This window comes from Triticum dicoccoides, chromosome 5A, assembly GCF_002162155.2.
Source record: "Triticum dicoccoides isolate Atlit2015 ecotype Zavitan chromosome 5A, WEW_v2.0, whole genome shotgun sequence".
NCBI lineage: Eukaryota > Viridiplantae > Streptophyta > Magnoliopsida > Poales > Poaceae > Triticum > Triticum dicoccoides.
Window position 1 is genome coordinate 532537727 of NC_041388.1, and position 12363 is coordinate 532550089.

At 45.8% G+C, this 12363-nt stretch overlaps 1 protein-coding gene across 1 annotated transcript; it reads left to right on the plus strand.

Moving 5' to 3' along the window:
- Positions 1-328: 328 nt before the first annotated feature.
- LOC119302568 (mediator of RNA polymerase II transcription subunit 10b-like) lies at positions 329-3125 on the plus strand. Its single transcript, XM_037579605.1, has 5 exons — positions 329-611; positions 731-811; positions 912-1014; positions 2023-2112; positions 2602-3125. The coding sequence occupies exons 1-5, from the start codon at positions 376-378 to the stop codon at positions 2671-2673; spliced, it is 582 nt and encodes a 193-aa protein (XP_037435502.1). The 5' UTR covers positions 329-375; the 3' UTR covers positions 2674-3125.
- Positions 3126-12363: the final 9238 nt, after the last annotated feature.

The window sequence follows — 12363 nt, forward strand, 5'->3', positions numbered from 1 at the left end:
TCCTGGCTCCGCAAGGTTAGTGTGACATCAATGCTAGTCTGTTATTAGTGGGAAAATGTAGGATTTTATTTTTAAAATTTACCGGACTTTTATCCCTAAGCATAGAGTTATGTGAAAATGTTCATTTTTTGGGTGCAAATGTAGTAATGCTTTCAATGGTCGAAATGTCCGAAGAAAAAAGACGGCCCAGTAGAGCGAAGGTGCGCAGTGAGTGGGCTACAGTTTATCTTAAAGCCCCTGATACTGTAGGCCCAGTAATCTGTTGGTCAGTTGGGCCTACCAGAAGAACTACATTTTCTAAAAAAAACAGAAGAATTTACAAATCGAACCGTGGAGGCCTTCCGTTCGGCCGTCTTCTGCCCCTCCGATTTCGCCATGGACAGCGCCGCCCCGAACTCTTCCTCCTCCGCCGCCGCAACCGCCGCCGTCGTAGCGGCTGCGGCCGCTTCCGGTAACGGTGTACAAGGGGGCGACCGTCCGGAGGACCCGTCGAAGCAGAACCTGGCGCAGGTCACGGCCTCGATCCAGAGGACCCTGGGCCTGCTCCACCAGCTCAACCTCAACGTCTCCTCCTTCAGCTCCGCGTCCCAGCTCCCCCTCCTCCAGCGCCTGTGAGCTCCCTCGCCTCCCCGTACCCCCGCAGCAAACCTCCCCCGCGACCACGTTATCCTCCCGCGGCTTATTCTGCGTGCGCGGATCCCTTAGGGTTTGGTCTTGTCTGGCGATGCAGGAACGCGCTGGTGGCGGAGCTCGACACGATGCAGAAGCTCGCCGAAGGGTGCAACATCCAGGTGCCCATGGAGGTCGTCAAGTGAGATCGTTTAGTCTCTGTCTCTTGCCCCATTGCTCCTTTGCTGTTGTTGACCCTCTCGCCTGAACTGTGTCTTTCTGATTGGTGCGTGTGTTGTTAGTTTGATCGATGACGGGAAGAACCCCGATGAGTTCACCCGGGACGTGCTCAACAGCTGCATCGCCAAGAACCAGATCACCAAGGGCAAGACCGATGCTTTCAAGGTATGGATGGCTTAAACTGTTGTTCAAAATGTGCCAAAATTTCACTATTAATCAAACATGCCCATAGATATATGCTCGATACAGTTTGTAGCATGGTAGAGTACAATGGATTAAAACCAGTGAGAAAGTTTTCTGGTCTATTTTTAGGGGAACTTTTTGATGAAATCTTCAATTGGTACAGCTGTTCGTGTATAAAAGAATGCTGCTTCTGATATAAGATGATATTGGTTATTTGAAGGGGATACATTTTTTGTATGCCCTGTGAAAAGGAACCAACACAGAGCTTTTTTTATCGCATCTTGTATCTTCCATATAGTGGCATCCAACCACAAATCAAGCAAACACATGTTGTCTTTCATGAATTGGGCCTTCATTTATGTGATTTACTTACACCACGGCAACTACCAAGAAAAAATGAAATCACTCCATCTCCATCCACTCAAATTGGTTATGGTATACAGAGTGCAGCCGATCAGTTGGTAACAATACTTTTCATTATCAAAGCTTTCCCTGTTGTTACTCCCATTGACTGTCATCTCTAATTAAATTTAGGTGAAATGTGGTGCCAGTCTTTGTTGTACTGCCCATGTAGAATCCTGTCTCTGTATTATTTAGCTGGATAAGAATGAATAGATGGCAATTTTGTATCCAGCATCTCTGTATCTGTATAGCATTTATTGAAACGTTGTCTGTAAGGCCTACTTTTGTTTATGGTTCGTTAAGATCAATCAGTGTCACAAATAGCTGGGAATTCATTTTCGAAGCTTTTCCTGGTGTTATTCCTAATTAACTCCCGGCCCTGATTTAATTTAGGTGAAATATGGGGCCTGTGTTTGTTGTACTGCTCATGCAGATTCCTGTCTCTGTATTATCTAGCTGTATAAGAATGGATAGGTGGCGATTTTGTATCCAGTATCTGTATAACATTTATTGAATGAACGTGTAGCTGCCGGCCCTAATCAAATTGATTGGAATGACATAATAATATCATACATCTGTTTGTTTCAGAGTCTGAGGAAGCATCTTCTAGAGGAGCTTGAAGAAGCTTTTCCTGAAGACATTGAAGCATACAGGCAGATACGTGCTACTTCTGCCGCTGTAAGTGTAAATATGCCTGCGTTAGTAAGATAGACGTGTCTTTATTAAAAATGTTGAATACCAATCTGCCAACGGGACAAGAAAACAATGTGAATTATATTTGACTACATTAGTAAGGAGCTTGAACAATGTGGTTTCATGTTTCTGTTGTCACAATGCTCAGTTCATCTTCTTTGCCTTCTGGAAGTGTTAGCTTAAGTTGGTGAGACTAGAACCATGATATATGTGTTTGATTAGAATCTGCTACTTAAAACACTGATCTTGGTTTTAAGAATTAATTTATCTGAGGACATCATTTGCTCTGTGTTAGTAATGCATTGTTTGTAAATCTTCACCAGCTATGGCTCTTGTGTTATTAGTCTCCGTTGCCGTTGTTGACCCTCTCGCCTGAACTTTGTCATTTGGGCTGTCCATTGGACCTAAATGTTTATTTATCCTCTTATCTGTATTCTAGTGCATTAGTTTCTTAATAACTCACTTTTTGTCCAGGAATCAAAGCGGTTGGCTCAGTCGCAAAATGTTTTGCCTAATGGAGATTCCAATGTGAAAGCTGAGCACTGACATAAGGACGCAAGCCGCAAAGAGCAAGAAGCCCTGTAGCTCTCCTATGCTTACAGTGTGAGGAAGGCCCTGGGAACAAACAACTGATACTATATATCCTTGTACGCACTGGCCTTTTATAGGAGGGATCAATAGTACATCTGTATATTATGTCACAATACTATATTCAACTTCCCATTTGTTGTAGTCAATGCTACTCAGCTAGATTTGCCGTGTTTTTGTCTATGTAGCCATCATCAGCCAGAGTTGGTAATTCGGGTGCCTCTTTATAAATGGGTTATGGTGCTACTTGCAGTCGCGTAGTAAGTTAATCTGGTGATGATCTCATCATCGTGTGTTAGTTTGATAGTAATAATCATTCCTCATCATGGGCCTACTGGCAAGTGCTGTGTAATCTATTCAAATACTAATCCTGTGGGCTGTCGCCCCTAGAATGACTCGAGAAGATTGGATAGGTTGCCTCTTGGAGATATTTTGCTTTGTTTCGAATAGTTTAACTGAAAATGGCCGTCACTATGATAAGTTGCGTGGTGGTTGATTTCCTTTTGGAGGTCATCTAGGTGAAGTGATTTGAGAGGGAACTTCCATGTGTGCATGCTGGTCGTCAGTACTAAGAACAGAGAGCACATTTGTCAGTACTAAGAACAGAGAGCACATTTGTTAACGACAATCTTTGATGAGCCCTTGAGATGCGTACTTCACAGTGACAACCATGAAACAGACAATTTTAACAAAATTTCTGGACATCATATACCCTTTTTTTAACGGGGAAAGGTGCCCAAGGCGCAAAATTCATTCAACTATAATGTACAGCATGTAGTACAGAACCCTGTAGATTTAAGGTAGAAAGAGGAGAGATTGTCGTTGAACCGAAACAGCTAAAGACAGGTTCTAGATATCTACTTAGAGCCTCATGAGCTACATTGTGAGCAGATACGAAACATCTACGACTGAAGACTGTCGCTGGACCTGTAGTAATCCGCAAGAGTTGTTCTGATCGTCCAGCAAGAGAAAGGTTGTCCGCGAGAAACGTTGGCCGGACAACAAGCAAGAGTTGTGCTTGGCTGCAGCCTGCAAGGACAAGGGTTTGTGATCCTGCCTTGAGAGTTGGCCGGAGCAGAGCTTGAATCGGAATTTGAATGCTCCTTTGATCCTGCATAAAATTGAGGTAAACTCCGATGCCCGGGGCTGTGTTTCCATTCGACAAGCCTGGATCTTTTGAACATTTGGATGAGGCGTGAGAGTAAATTTTATCTCCTGCAATGAGAAGATCAGACCTTAGGGTGCAGTCTTGATGGCTGATGCGGCATCACATTGCTGTTTCCTGTGTTGTCAGACTGATTTTTATCATTAAAATTACCAGGAGAGATTTTGCTGAGTGATGTTGAAGTCTGCCATGGCAGCGTGCCCGATTCAAAAAAAAATCAGCAGCATGCCCACAATAGCGTTATGGTATGACGCTCAAGCGCTGCCTCGTTAGTGATCTAAACGCCCAGGAATACTATCGACAATGTATGTGTGTCGAGCCATGGAAGAAATATCACCGCGTGTGAGAGCATGTACCACCGGGTGCCTTAGACCCGTCTCAAACGCCCGAGCAGGCGGACCGAACACTTGCCAGTCATGAAAAATCTATCCATCCAGACGCCTCAAATCCAATATGCGGCGACCCAGGCACACGCGGGTGCGCCCGCCACGTCGCCCAAGTGAGTCCACCATGTTGGTGCTGGCAGGCCCGACCCACCACCGACCGCACCATTGTCCCACAAAAAACCCTAATCCGGCTCCTTGCTCGGAACCCTAGCTCACTCTTCTCTCTCCCTCCGTCCTCTCCTCTTCCCTCTCCAATTTCGATCCAATCTGACGCAATGTCAAGCTCTGGCAGCCACTCCGGCTTCGACCCCGACATCGACGAGGACCTGGCCCTTAGCATTGCCTTGAAGCGGTTCAAGATGGACATCGGGGGCTGCTCCGGATCTGCAGTGTTGCCGCAGCTCCGGCCCGGCGTAGCGCGGTAGCCAGAGCTGGCCCCTCCCGGCCCACGTGCAACTTCGTCAAGGCAGCGCCGTCCGCTCCGTCCCCGCGGCGTTCCCTTTCCCCGCCGGTCACTGCTCTGCGTGGGTAGTGGTGGGTGCTAGTGCCCGCATCGCCGGCCCACACGCAACCTCCGGAATTGGAGGCGCGCGCCGCCCGCTGCGTGAGGCAGCAGGACGCCGCTACCGTAGTATGCCGATGGAGCCCGACAAGGACAAGCGACTCCTCACTTGGGTCTACCGTCCATCACTCACGACGGCAAAGACGGACGCTTGCCGCCTACGGTGGAAGAACCCGAAGGCGCTCTCACTAGTAGAAAAAGGGCCTTTTGTCCCGGTTCATAAGGGCCTTTAGTCCCGATTCTGGAACCGGGACTAAAGAACCGGGACTAAAGGGTCGGTACTAAAGCCTCCCCTTTAGTCCCGGTTCTTATACGAACCGGGACTAAAGGCCCTTCACGTGGCCGCTGCCTGGAGGTCCACCTTTAGTCCCGGTTGGTAACACCAACCGGTACTAAAGGAAATTTTATGATTTTTTTTTTCAATTTTTTTTTTATTTTTAAATTTCTGAATTATTTTAACCTCTAATCTCTAATCACCCCTCATCACTGCTCAATTTAACCTTTAATCTCTAATCACCCCTAATCATTCCAAATCATAACGGCCCATCCTCTCACTACTCCAGTCTGAGCACGCTTAACTTCCTGGTTCTATTCTCCCTCGTTTCCAAGTCTGCACTTGTTGTTTTCCTGACAATAGTAAGATGTCAATCCTATTAACCCTCAGGAATTTAGCTTGAGCATGAAGTCACAAATTTCACTGTTTGAATTTGAAACTATTGTTCTAAAAAACAATAATTATTTAGTAACACTAATATTTCTTGAATAAGTAGTTTGACCCTAGTTTGACCACAGTTTGACCAGATTTGACCAAAATTCAAAAAAACTGAAATAATTATTTAGTAACACTAATATTTCTTGAATAAGTAGTTTGACCATTGTTTGACCATATTTGACCAAAATTCAAAAAAAACTGAAATAATTATTTAGTAACACTAATATTATTGAATAATTATTTAGTAACACTAATACTTCTTGAATAAGTAGTTTGACCATAGTTTGACCAGATTTAACAAAAATTCAAAAAAAACTGAAATTTGAGCATAGCTTTTTTTCCTTTTAGAATTTGAGGATTCTAAAAATTTGCAAACAGGCCGTAGGCGGTCAAAATCGGGAGCGGATTTTCGTTCTGAACATTTTGATATATTATATGTTTTTTTCCGACATCGTAGGCAAAAGTTATAGCCGTTTTACATTTTCCCTACATTTTTTGCAAAACATGTCCAAATTTAAGTTTTTAAATTTTCCTAACTAGTAGATGTAGTAATATAACTACGTCTCGAATGATTTTATTTTTTGAAGTTTTTATCATTTTCTTTTGATTTTTTCAAAACAAAAAAGGCGATCCACCGGGGGGGTAGAGTTTGAAAATGGGACCTTTAGTCCCGGTTTGAGACACAAACCGGGACTAAAGGGCATTGCACCCTTTAGTCCCGGTTTGTGTCTCAAACCGGGACTAAAGGTCTAATCTTTAGTCCCGGTTTGAGACACAAACCGGGACTAAAGGGCATCGCACCCTTTAGTCTCGGTTCGTGCCTCAAACCGGGACTAAAGGGCTCAGGTGAACCGGGACTAATGCCTTAGCCGCACGAACCAGGACCAATGCTCACATTAGTCCCGGTTCGTGACTGAACCGGGACTAATGGGTTGACCCGGCCTGGACCTTTGCCCCCTTTTCTACTAGTGTCTGGTTTACCATAGAGCAGTCAGAGCGCGAGGCGAAGGAGGCAGCGGCGGAGGCGGCTCGGCTCGCCAAGTTGAAGCGGCGGCAGGACAAAGCCGTTCGCCAGATGAAGGGGAGGATCATCCTCTCAGACTCTGACGACGGCGACAACCACAACTCCACCTCCCGACGAGGATGGCAAAGATCCTCCACCAGCCAGAGACGCCTACAGCTACGCCGGCGAGAGAGAGTGAGCTAGGGTTCGGAGTGAGGCGCCCGGATTGGGGGTTTTGTGTTACAGCTGTGGAGTCGGTGGTGGGTCATGTTGGAATTTTGCTAGTAGGCCTTTGGCCCAAAGCCCAACTAAAAGTCTGAAATTCTCTTGGCCCATTCATGCACACATGTGAGTGGAGTGAGTGAGACTAAAGTTTAGTCCCACCCCGGAAGTTGAGAGAGAGTTGCACAGGTTAGCTCTTCTACCACTTGTATGAGCATGAGAAGAGGAGACCTACACGCGCGCTCCTCCTCCTCGCTCACCGCGCCGCGCCGCGCGGGATTGAGCCGAGCCGAGGACGGAGCTATGCACGTTGTCTTAATTAATAATTAACGGACGCATTAATTACTAAACCATTTCCGATTCTTTTGGATCGTGATGACTCGGACGTGGGGTTTACTCCCACGACCTACCCGGCCCGCCCGCACTATATAGTCAGGCAGACGTCTACCCTAGCCGTCGCCGCTTCGTATGGTTTCTCACCACCGTTCCAGATCATTGCGCCGCCAAGCAAGTCTTCTCCATCCCTCCTTTTGGCGTGCACCGGGAGAAGGGACAGCAGGCCTCCGGAACCCCACCTCTCGTGATCCTGTACGGGAGAGGGGCGATCAGGTTTTTGGGGAGCGCACTCGCGCGACTGCTGGCAGCGATGACTTCGCGAACGATGACTTCTTCCCTGACCTCGGCAACCTCATCCTCGACGACATGGGCGACAACGTCAACGCCGGCGGTGCTGCTCCCGCTGCACCGTATGTGATTCTATCCGTCCTGTTCGAGATCGTGGTAGAATTCATGTTTCTAGTATGTGCCCTAGATGTGATCTGTTCATCTACTATGCTAGTTCGCATGATTAGTTTAATCTCTGCTATTGCTGTCATGATTTATCTTGTGTTCATTCGGATTAAATCTCATAGTAATTTGCTCATATTTCCAACAATCCAAAATCCTGATTATAGGCAATTTACTCTGAGTGGTTTTGCTGCGCATCTGAAGCCGCCTGCTGATGTCTACTACACAACCTTCTTCTTATAGACGTTGTTGGGCCTCCAAGTGCAGAGGTTTGTAGGACAGTAGAAAATTTCCCTCAAGTGGATGACCTAAGGTTTATCAATCCATAGGAGGCGTAGGATGAAGATGGTCTCTCTCAAGAAACCCTGCAACCAAATAACAAAGAGTCTCTTGTGTCCCCAACACACCTAATACAATGGTAAATTGTATAGGTGCACTAGTTCGGCGAAGAGATGGTGATACAAGTGCAATATGGATAGTAGATAATAGTTTTTGTAATCTGAAAATATAAAAACAGCAAGGTAACTAATGATAAAAGTGAGCGTAAACGGTATTGCAATGCTAGGAAACAAGGCCTAGGGTTCATACTTTCACTAGTGTAAGTCCTCTCAACAATAATAACATAATTGGGCTATTCCTATAAGGGTCACGAACAGCCCTAGAGTTCGTACTAGAATAACACCTTAAGACACAAATCAACCAAAACCCTAATGTCACCTAGATACTCCAATGTCACCTCAAGTATCCGTGGGTATGATTATACGATATGCATCATACAATCTCAGATTCATCTATTCAACCAACACATAGAACCTCAAAGAGTGCCCCAAAGTTCCTACCGGAGAATCACGACGAAAACGTGTGGAAACCCCTATGCATAGGTTCATGGGCGAAACCCGCAAGTTGATCACCAAAACATACATCAAGTGAATCACGTGATATCCCATTGTCACCACAGATACGCACGGAAACACATACATCAAGTGTTCTCAACTCTTTAAAGACTCAATCCGATAAGATAACTTCAAAGGGGAAACTCAATCCATTACAAGAGAGTAGAGGGGGGAGAAAACATCATAAGATCCAGCTATAATAGCAAAGCTCGCGATACATCAAGATTGTACCACCTCAAGAACACGAGAGAGAGAGAGAGAGATCAAACACATAGCTATTGGTACATACCCTCAGCCCCGAGGGAGAACTACCCCCTCCTCGTCATGGAGAGCACCGGGATGATGAAGATGGCCACCGGAGAGGGATTGCCCCCTCCGACAGGGTGCCGGAACGGGTCTAGATTGGTTTTCGGTGGCTACGAAGGCTTCTGGCGGCGGAACTCCCTATCTATTGTGCTCCCCGATCGTTTTAGGGTATATGGAGATATATAGGCGGAAGAAGTACATCAGGGGGCCCACAAGGGGCCCACGAGGGTGGAGGGCGCGCCCAGGGGGGTGGGCGCGCCCCCCTGCCTCGTGGCTTCCTTGTTGCTTCCCTTACGTGGAATCCAAGTCTCTCGGGTTGCTTCTGGTCCAAAAATAAGTTCCGTGAAGTTTCAGGTCAATTGGACTCCGTTTGATTTTCCTTTTCTGCGATACTCTAAAACAAGGAAAAACAGAAACTGGCACTGGCACTGGGCTCTGGGTTAATAGGTTAGTCCCAAAAATAATATAAAAGTGGATAATAAAGCCCATAAACATCCAAAATACATAATATAATAGCATGTATCATAAAAAATTATAGATACATTGGAGACGTATCAGCATCCCCAAGCTTAATTCCTACTCGTCCTCGAGTAGGTAAATGAACAGAATTTTTGATGCGGAGTGCTACTTGGCATAATTTCAATGTAATTCTTCTTAATTGTGGTATGAATATTCAGATCCGAAAAATTCAAGATAAAAGTTCATATTGACATAAAAATAATAATACTTCAAGCATACTAACTAAGCAATCATGTCTTCTCAAAATAACATGGCCAAAGAAAGTTCATCCCTACAAAATCATATAGTTTAGTCATGCTCCATTTTCGTCACACAAGAATGCTCTCATCATGCACAACCCCGATGACAAGCCAAGCAATTGTTCCATACTTTAGTAATCTCAAACCTATAAACTTTCACGCAATATATGAGCATGAGCCATGTACATAGCACTATGGGTGGAATAGAATATAATGAGGGGGTTATGTGGAGAAGACAAAAAGGAGAAAGTCTCACATCGACGTGGCTAATCAATGGGCTAGGGAGATTCCCATCAATTGATGTCAATGCAAGGAGTAGGGATTGCCATGCAACGGATGCACTAGAGCTATAAATGTATGAAAGCTCAACAAAAAAACTAAGTGGATGTGCATCCAACTTGCTTGCTCACGAAGACCTAGGGCACTTGAGGAGGCCCATTGTTGGAATATACAAGCCAAGTTCTATAATGAAAATTCCCCACTAGTATATGAAAGTGACAAAACAAGAGACTCTCTATCATGAGGATTATGTTGCTACTTTGAAGCACAAGTGTGGCAAAGGATAGTACCATTGCCCCTTCTCTCTTTTTCTCTCATTTTTTGGGCCTTCTCTTTTTTTATGGCCTTTCTATTTTCTTTTTTTTGGCCTTCTCTTTTTTATGGCCTTCCCTTTTTTTATTCCTCACTTGGGACAATGCTCTAGAAAATGATGATCATCACACTTCTATTTATTTACAACTCAATGATTACAACTCGATTCTAGAACGAAAGATGACTCTATATGAATGCCTCTAGCGGTGTACCGGGATATGCAATGAACCAAGAGTGACATGTATGAAAGAATTATGAATGGTGGCTTTGCCACAAATACTGTTGGGGAACGTAGCAGAAATTCAAAATTTTCCTACGTGTCACCAAGATCTATCTATGGAGAAACTAGAAACAAGGGGAAGGAGAGTGCATCTACATACCCTTGTAGATCGCTAAGCAGAAGCGTTCAAGTGAACGGGGTTGATGGAGTCGTACTCGTCGTGATCCAAATCACCGATGACCAAGTGCCGAACGCACGGCACCTCCGCGTTCAACACACGTACAGCCCGGTGACGTCTCCCATGCCTTGATCCAGCAAGGAGAGAGGGAGAGGTTGAGGAAGACTCCATCCAGCAGCAACACAACGGCGTGGTGGTGGTGGAGGAGCGTGGCAATCCTGCAGGGCTTCGCCAAGCACCACGGGAGAGGAGAAGGACTTGGGAGAGGGGAGGGCTGCACCAAAGGCAAAGGTATGGCTGCCCTCCCACCCCCACACATATATATAGGGGCAAGGGAGAGGGGGGGCGCAGCCTGGGCCCTTCCTCCAAGGAAGGGTGCAGCTAGGGAGGAGTCCCTCCTCCCCAAGGCACCTCGGAGGTGCCTTCCCCCTTTAGGACTCTTCCTTTCCTTATCCCTTGGCGCATGGGCCTCTTGGGGCTGGTGCCCTTGGCCCATATAGGCCAAGGCGCACCCCCTTACAGCCCATGTGCCCCCCCGGGGCAGGTGGCCCCACCCGGTGGACCCCCGGGACCCTTCCAGTGGTCCCGGTACAATACTGGTGACCCCGAAACTTGTCCGGTGACCAAAACAGGACTTCCCATATATAAATCTTTACCTCCGGACCATTCCGGAACTCCTCGTGACATCCGGGATCTCATCCGGGACTCCAAACAACATTCGGTAACCACATACAAACTTCCTTTATAACCCTAGCGTCATCGAACCTTAAGTGTGTAGACCCTACGGGTTCGGGAGACATGCAGACATGACCGAGACGTTCTCCGGTCAATAACCAATAGCGGGATCTGGATACCCATGTTGGCTCCCACATGTTCCACGATGATCTCATCGGATGAACCACGATGTCAAGGACTTAATCAATCCCGTATACAATTCCCTTTGTCTATCGGTACAATACTTGCCCGAGATTCGATCGTCGGTATCCCGATACCTTGTTCAATCTCGTTACCGGCAAGTCTCTTTACTCGTTCCGTAACACATCATCCCATGATCAACTCCTTGATCACATTGTGCACATTATGATGATGTCCTATCTAGTGGGCCTAGAGATACCTCTCCATCACACGGAGTGACAAATCCCAGTCTCGATTCGTGCCAACCCAACAGACACTTTCGGAGATACCTGTAGTGTACCTTTATAGCCACCCAGTTACATTGTGACGTTTGGCACACCCAAAGCACTCCTACGGTATCCGGGAGTTGCACAATCTCATGGTCTAAGGAAATGATACTTGACATTAGAAAAGCTTTAGCATACGAACTACATGATCTTGTGCTAGGCTTAGGATTGGGTCTTGTCCATCACATCATTCTCCTAATGATGTGATCCCGTTATCAATGACATCCAATGTCCATGGTCAGGAAACTGTGACCATCCATTGATCAATGAGCTAGTCAACTAGAGGCTTACTAGGGACATGGTGTTGTCTATGTATCCACACATGTATCTGAGTTTCCTATCAATACAATTCTAGCATGGATAATAAACGATTATCATGAACAAGGAAATATAATAATAACTAATTTATTATTGCCTCCAGGGCATATTTCCAACAGTATCCCACTTGCACTAGAGTCAATAATCCAGTTCACATCGATATGTGATTAACACTCAAGGTCACATCCCCATGTGACTAACACCCAAAGAGTTTATAGAGTCAATAATCTAGTTCACATTACCATGTGATTAACACTCGATGAGTTCTGGGTTTGATCATGTTATGCTTGTGAGAGATGTTATAGTCAACGGGTCTGAATCTTTCAGATCCGTATGTACTTCGCAAATTTCTTATGTCATCTTGTAG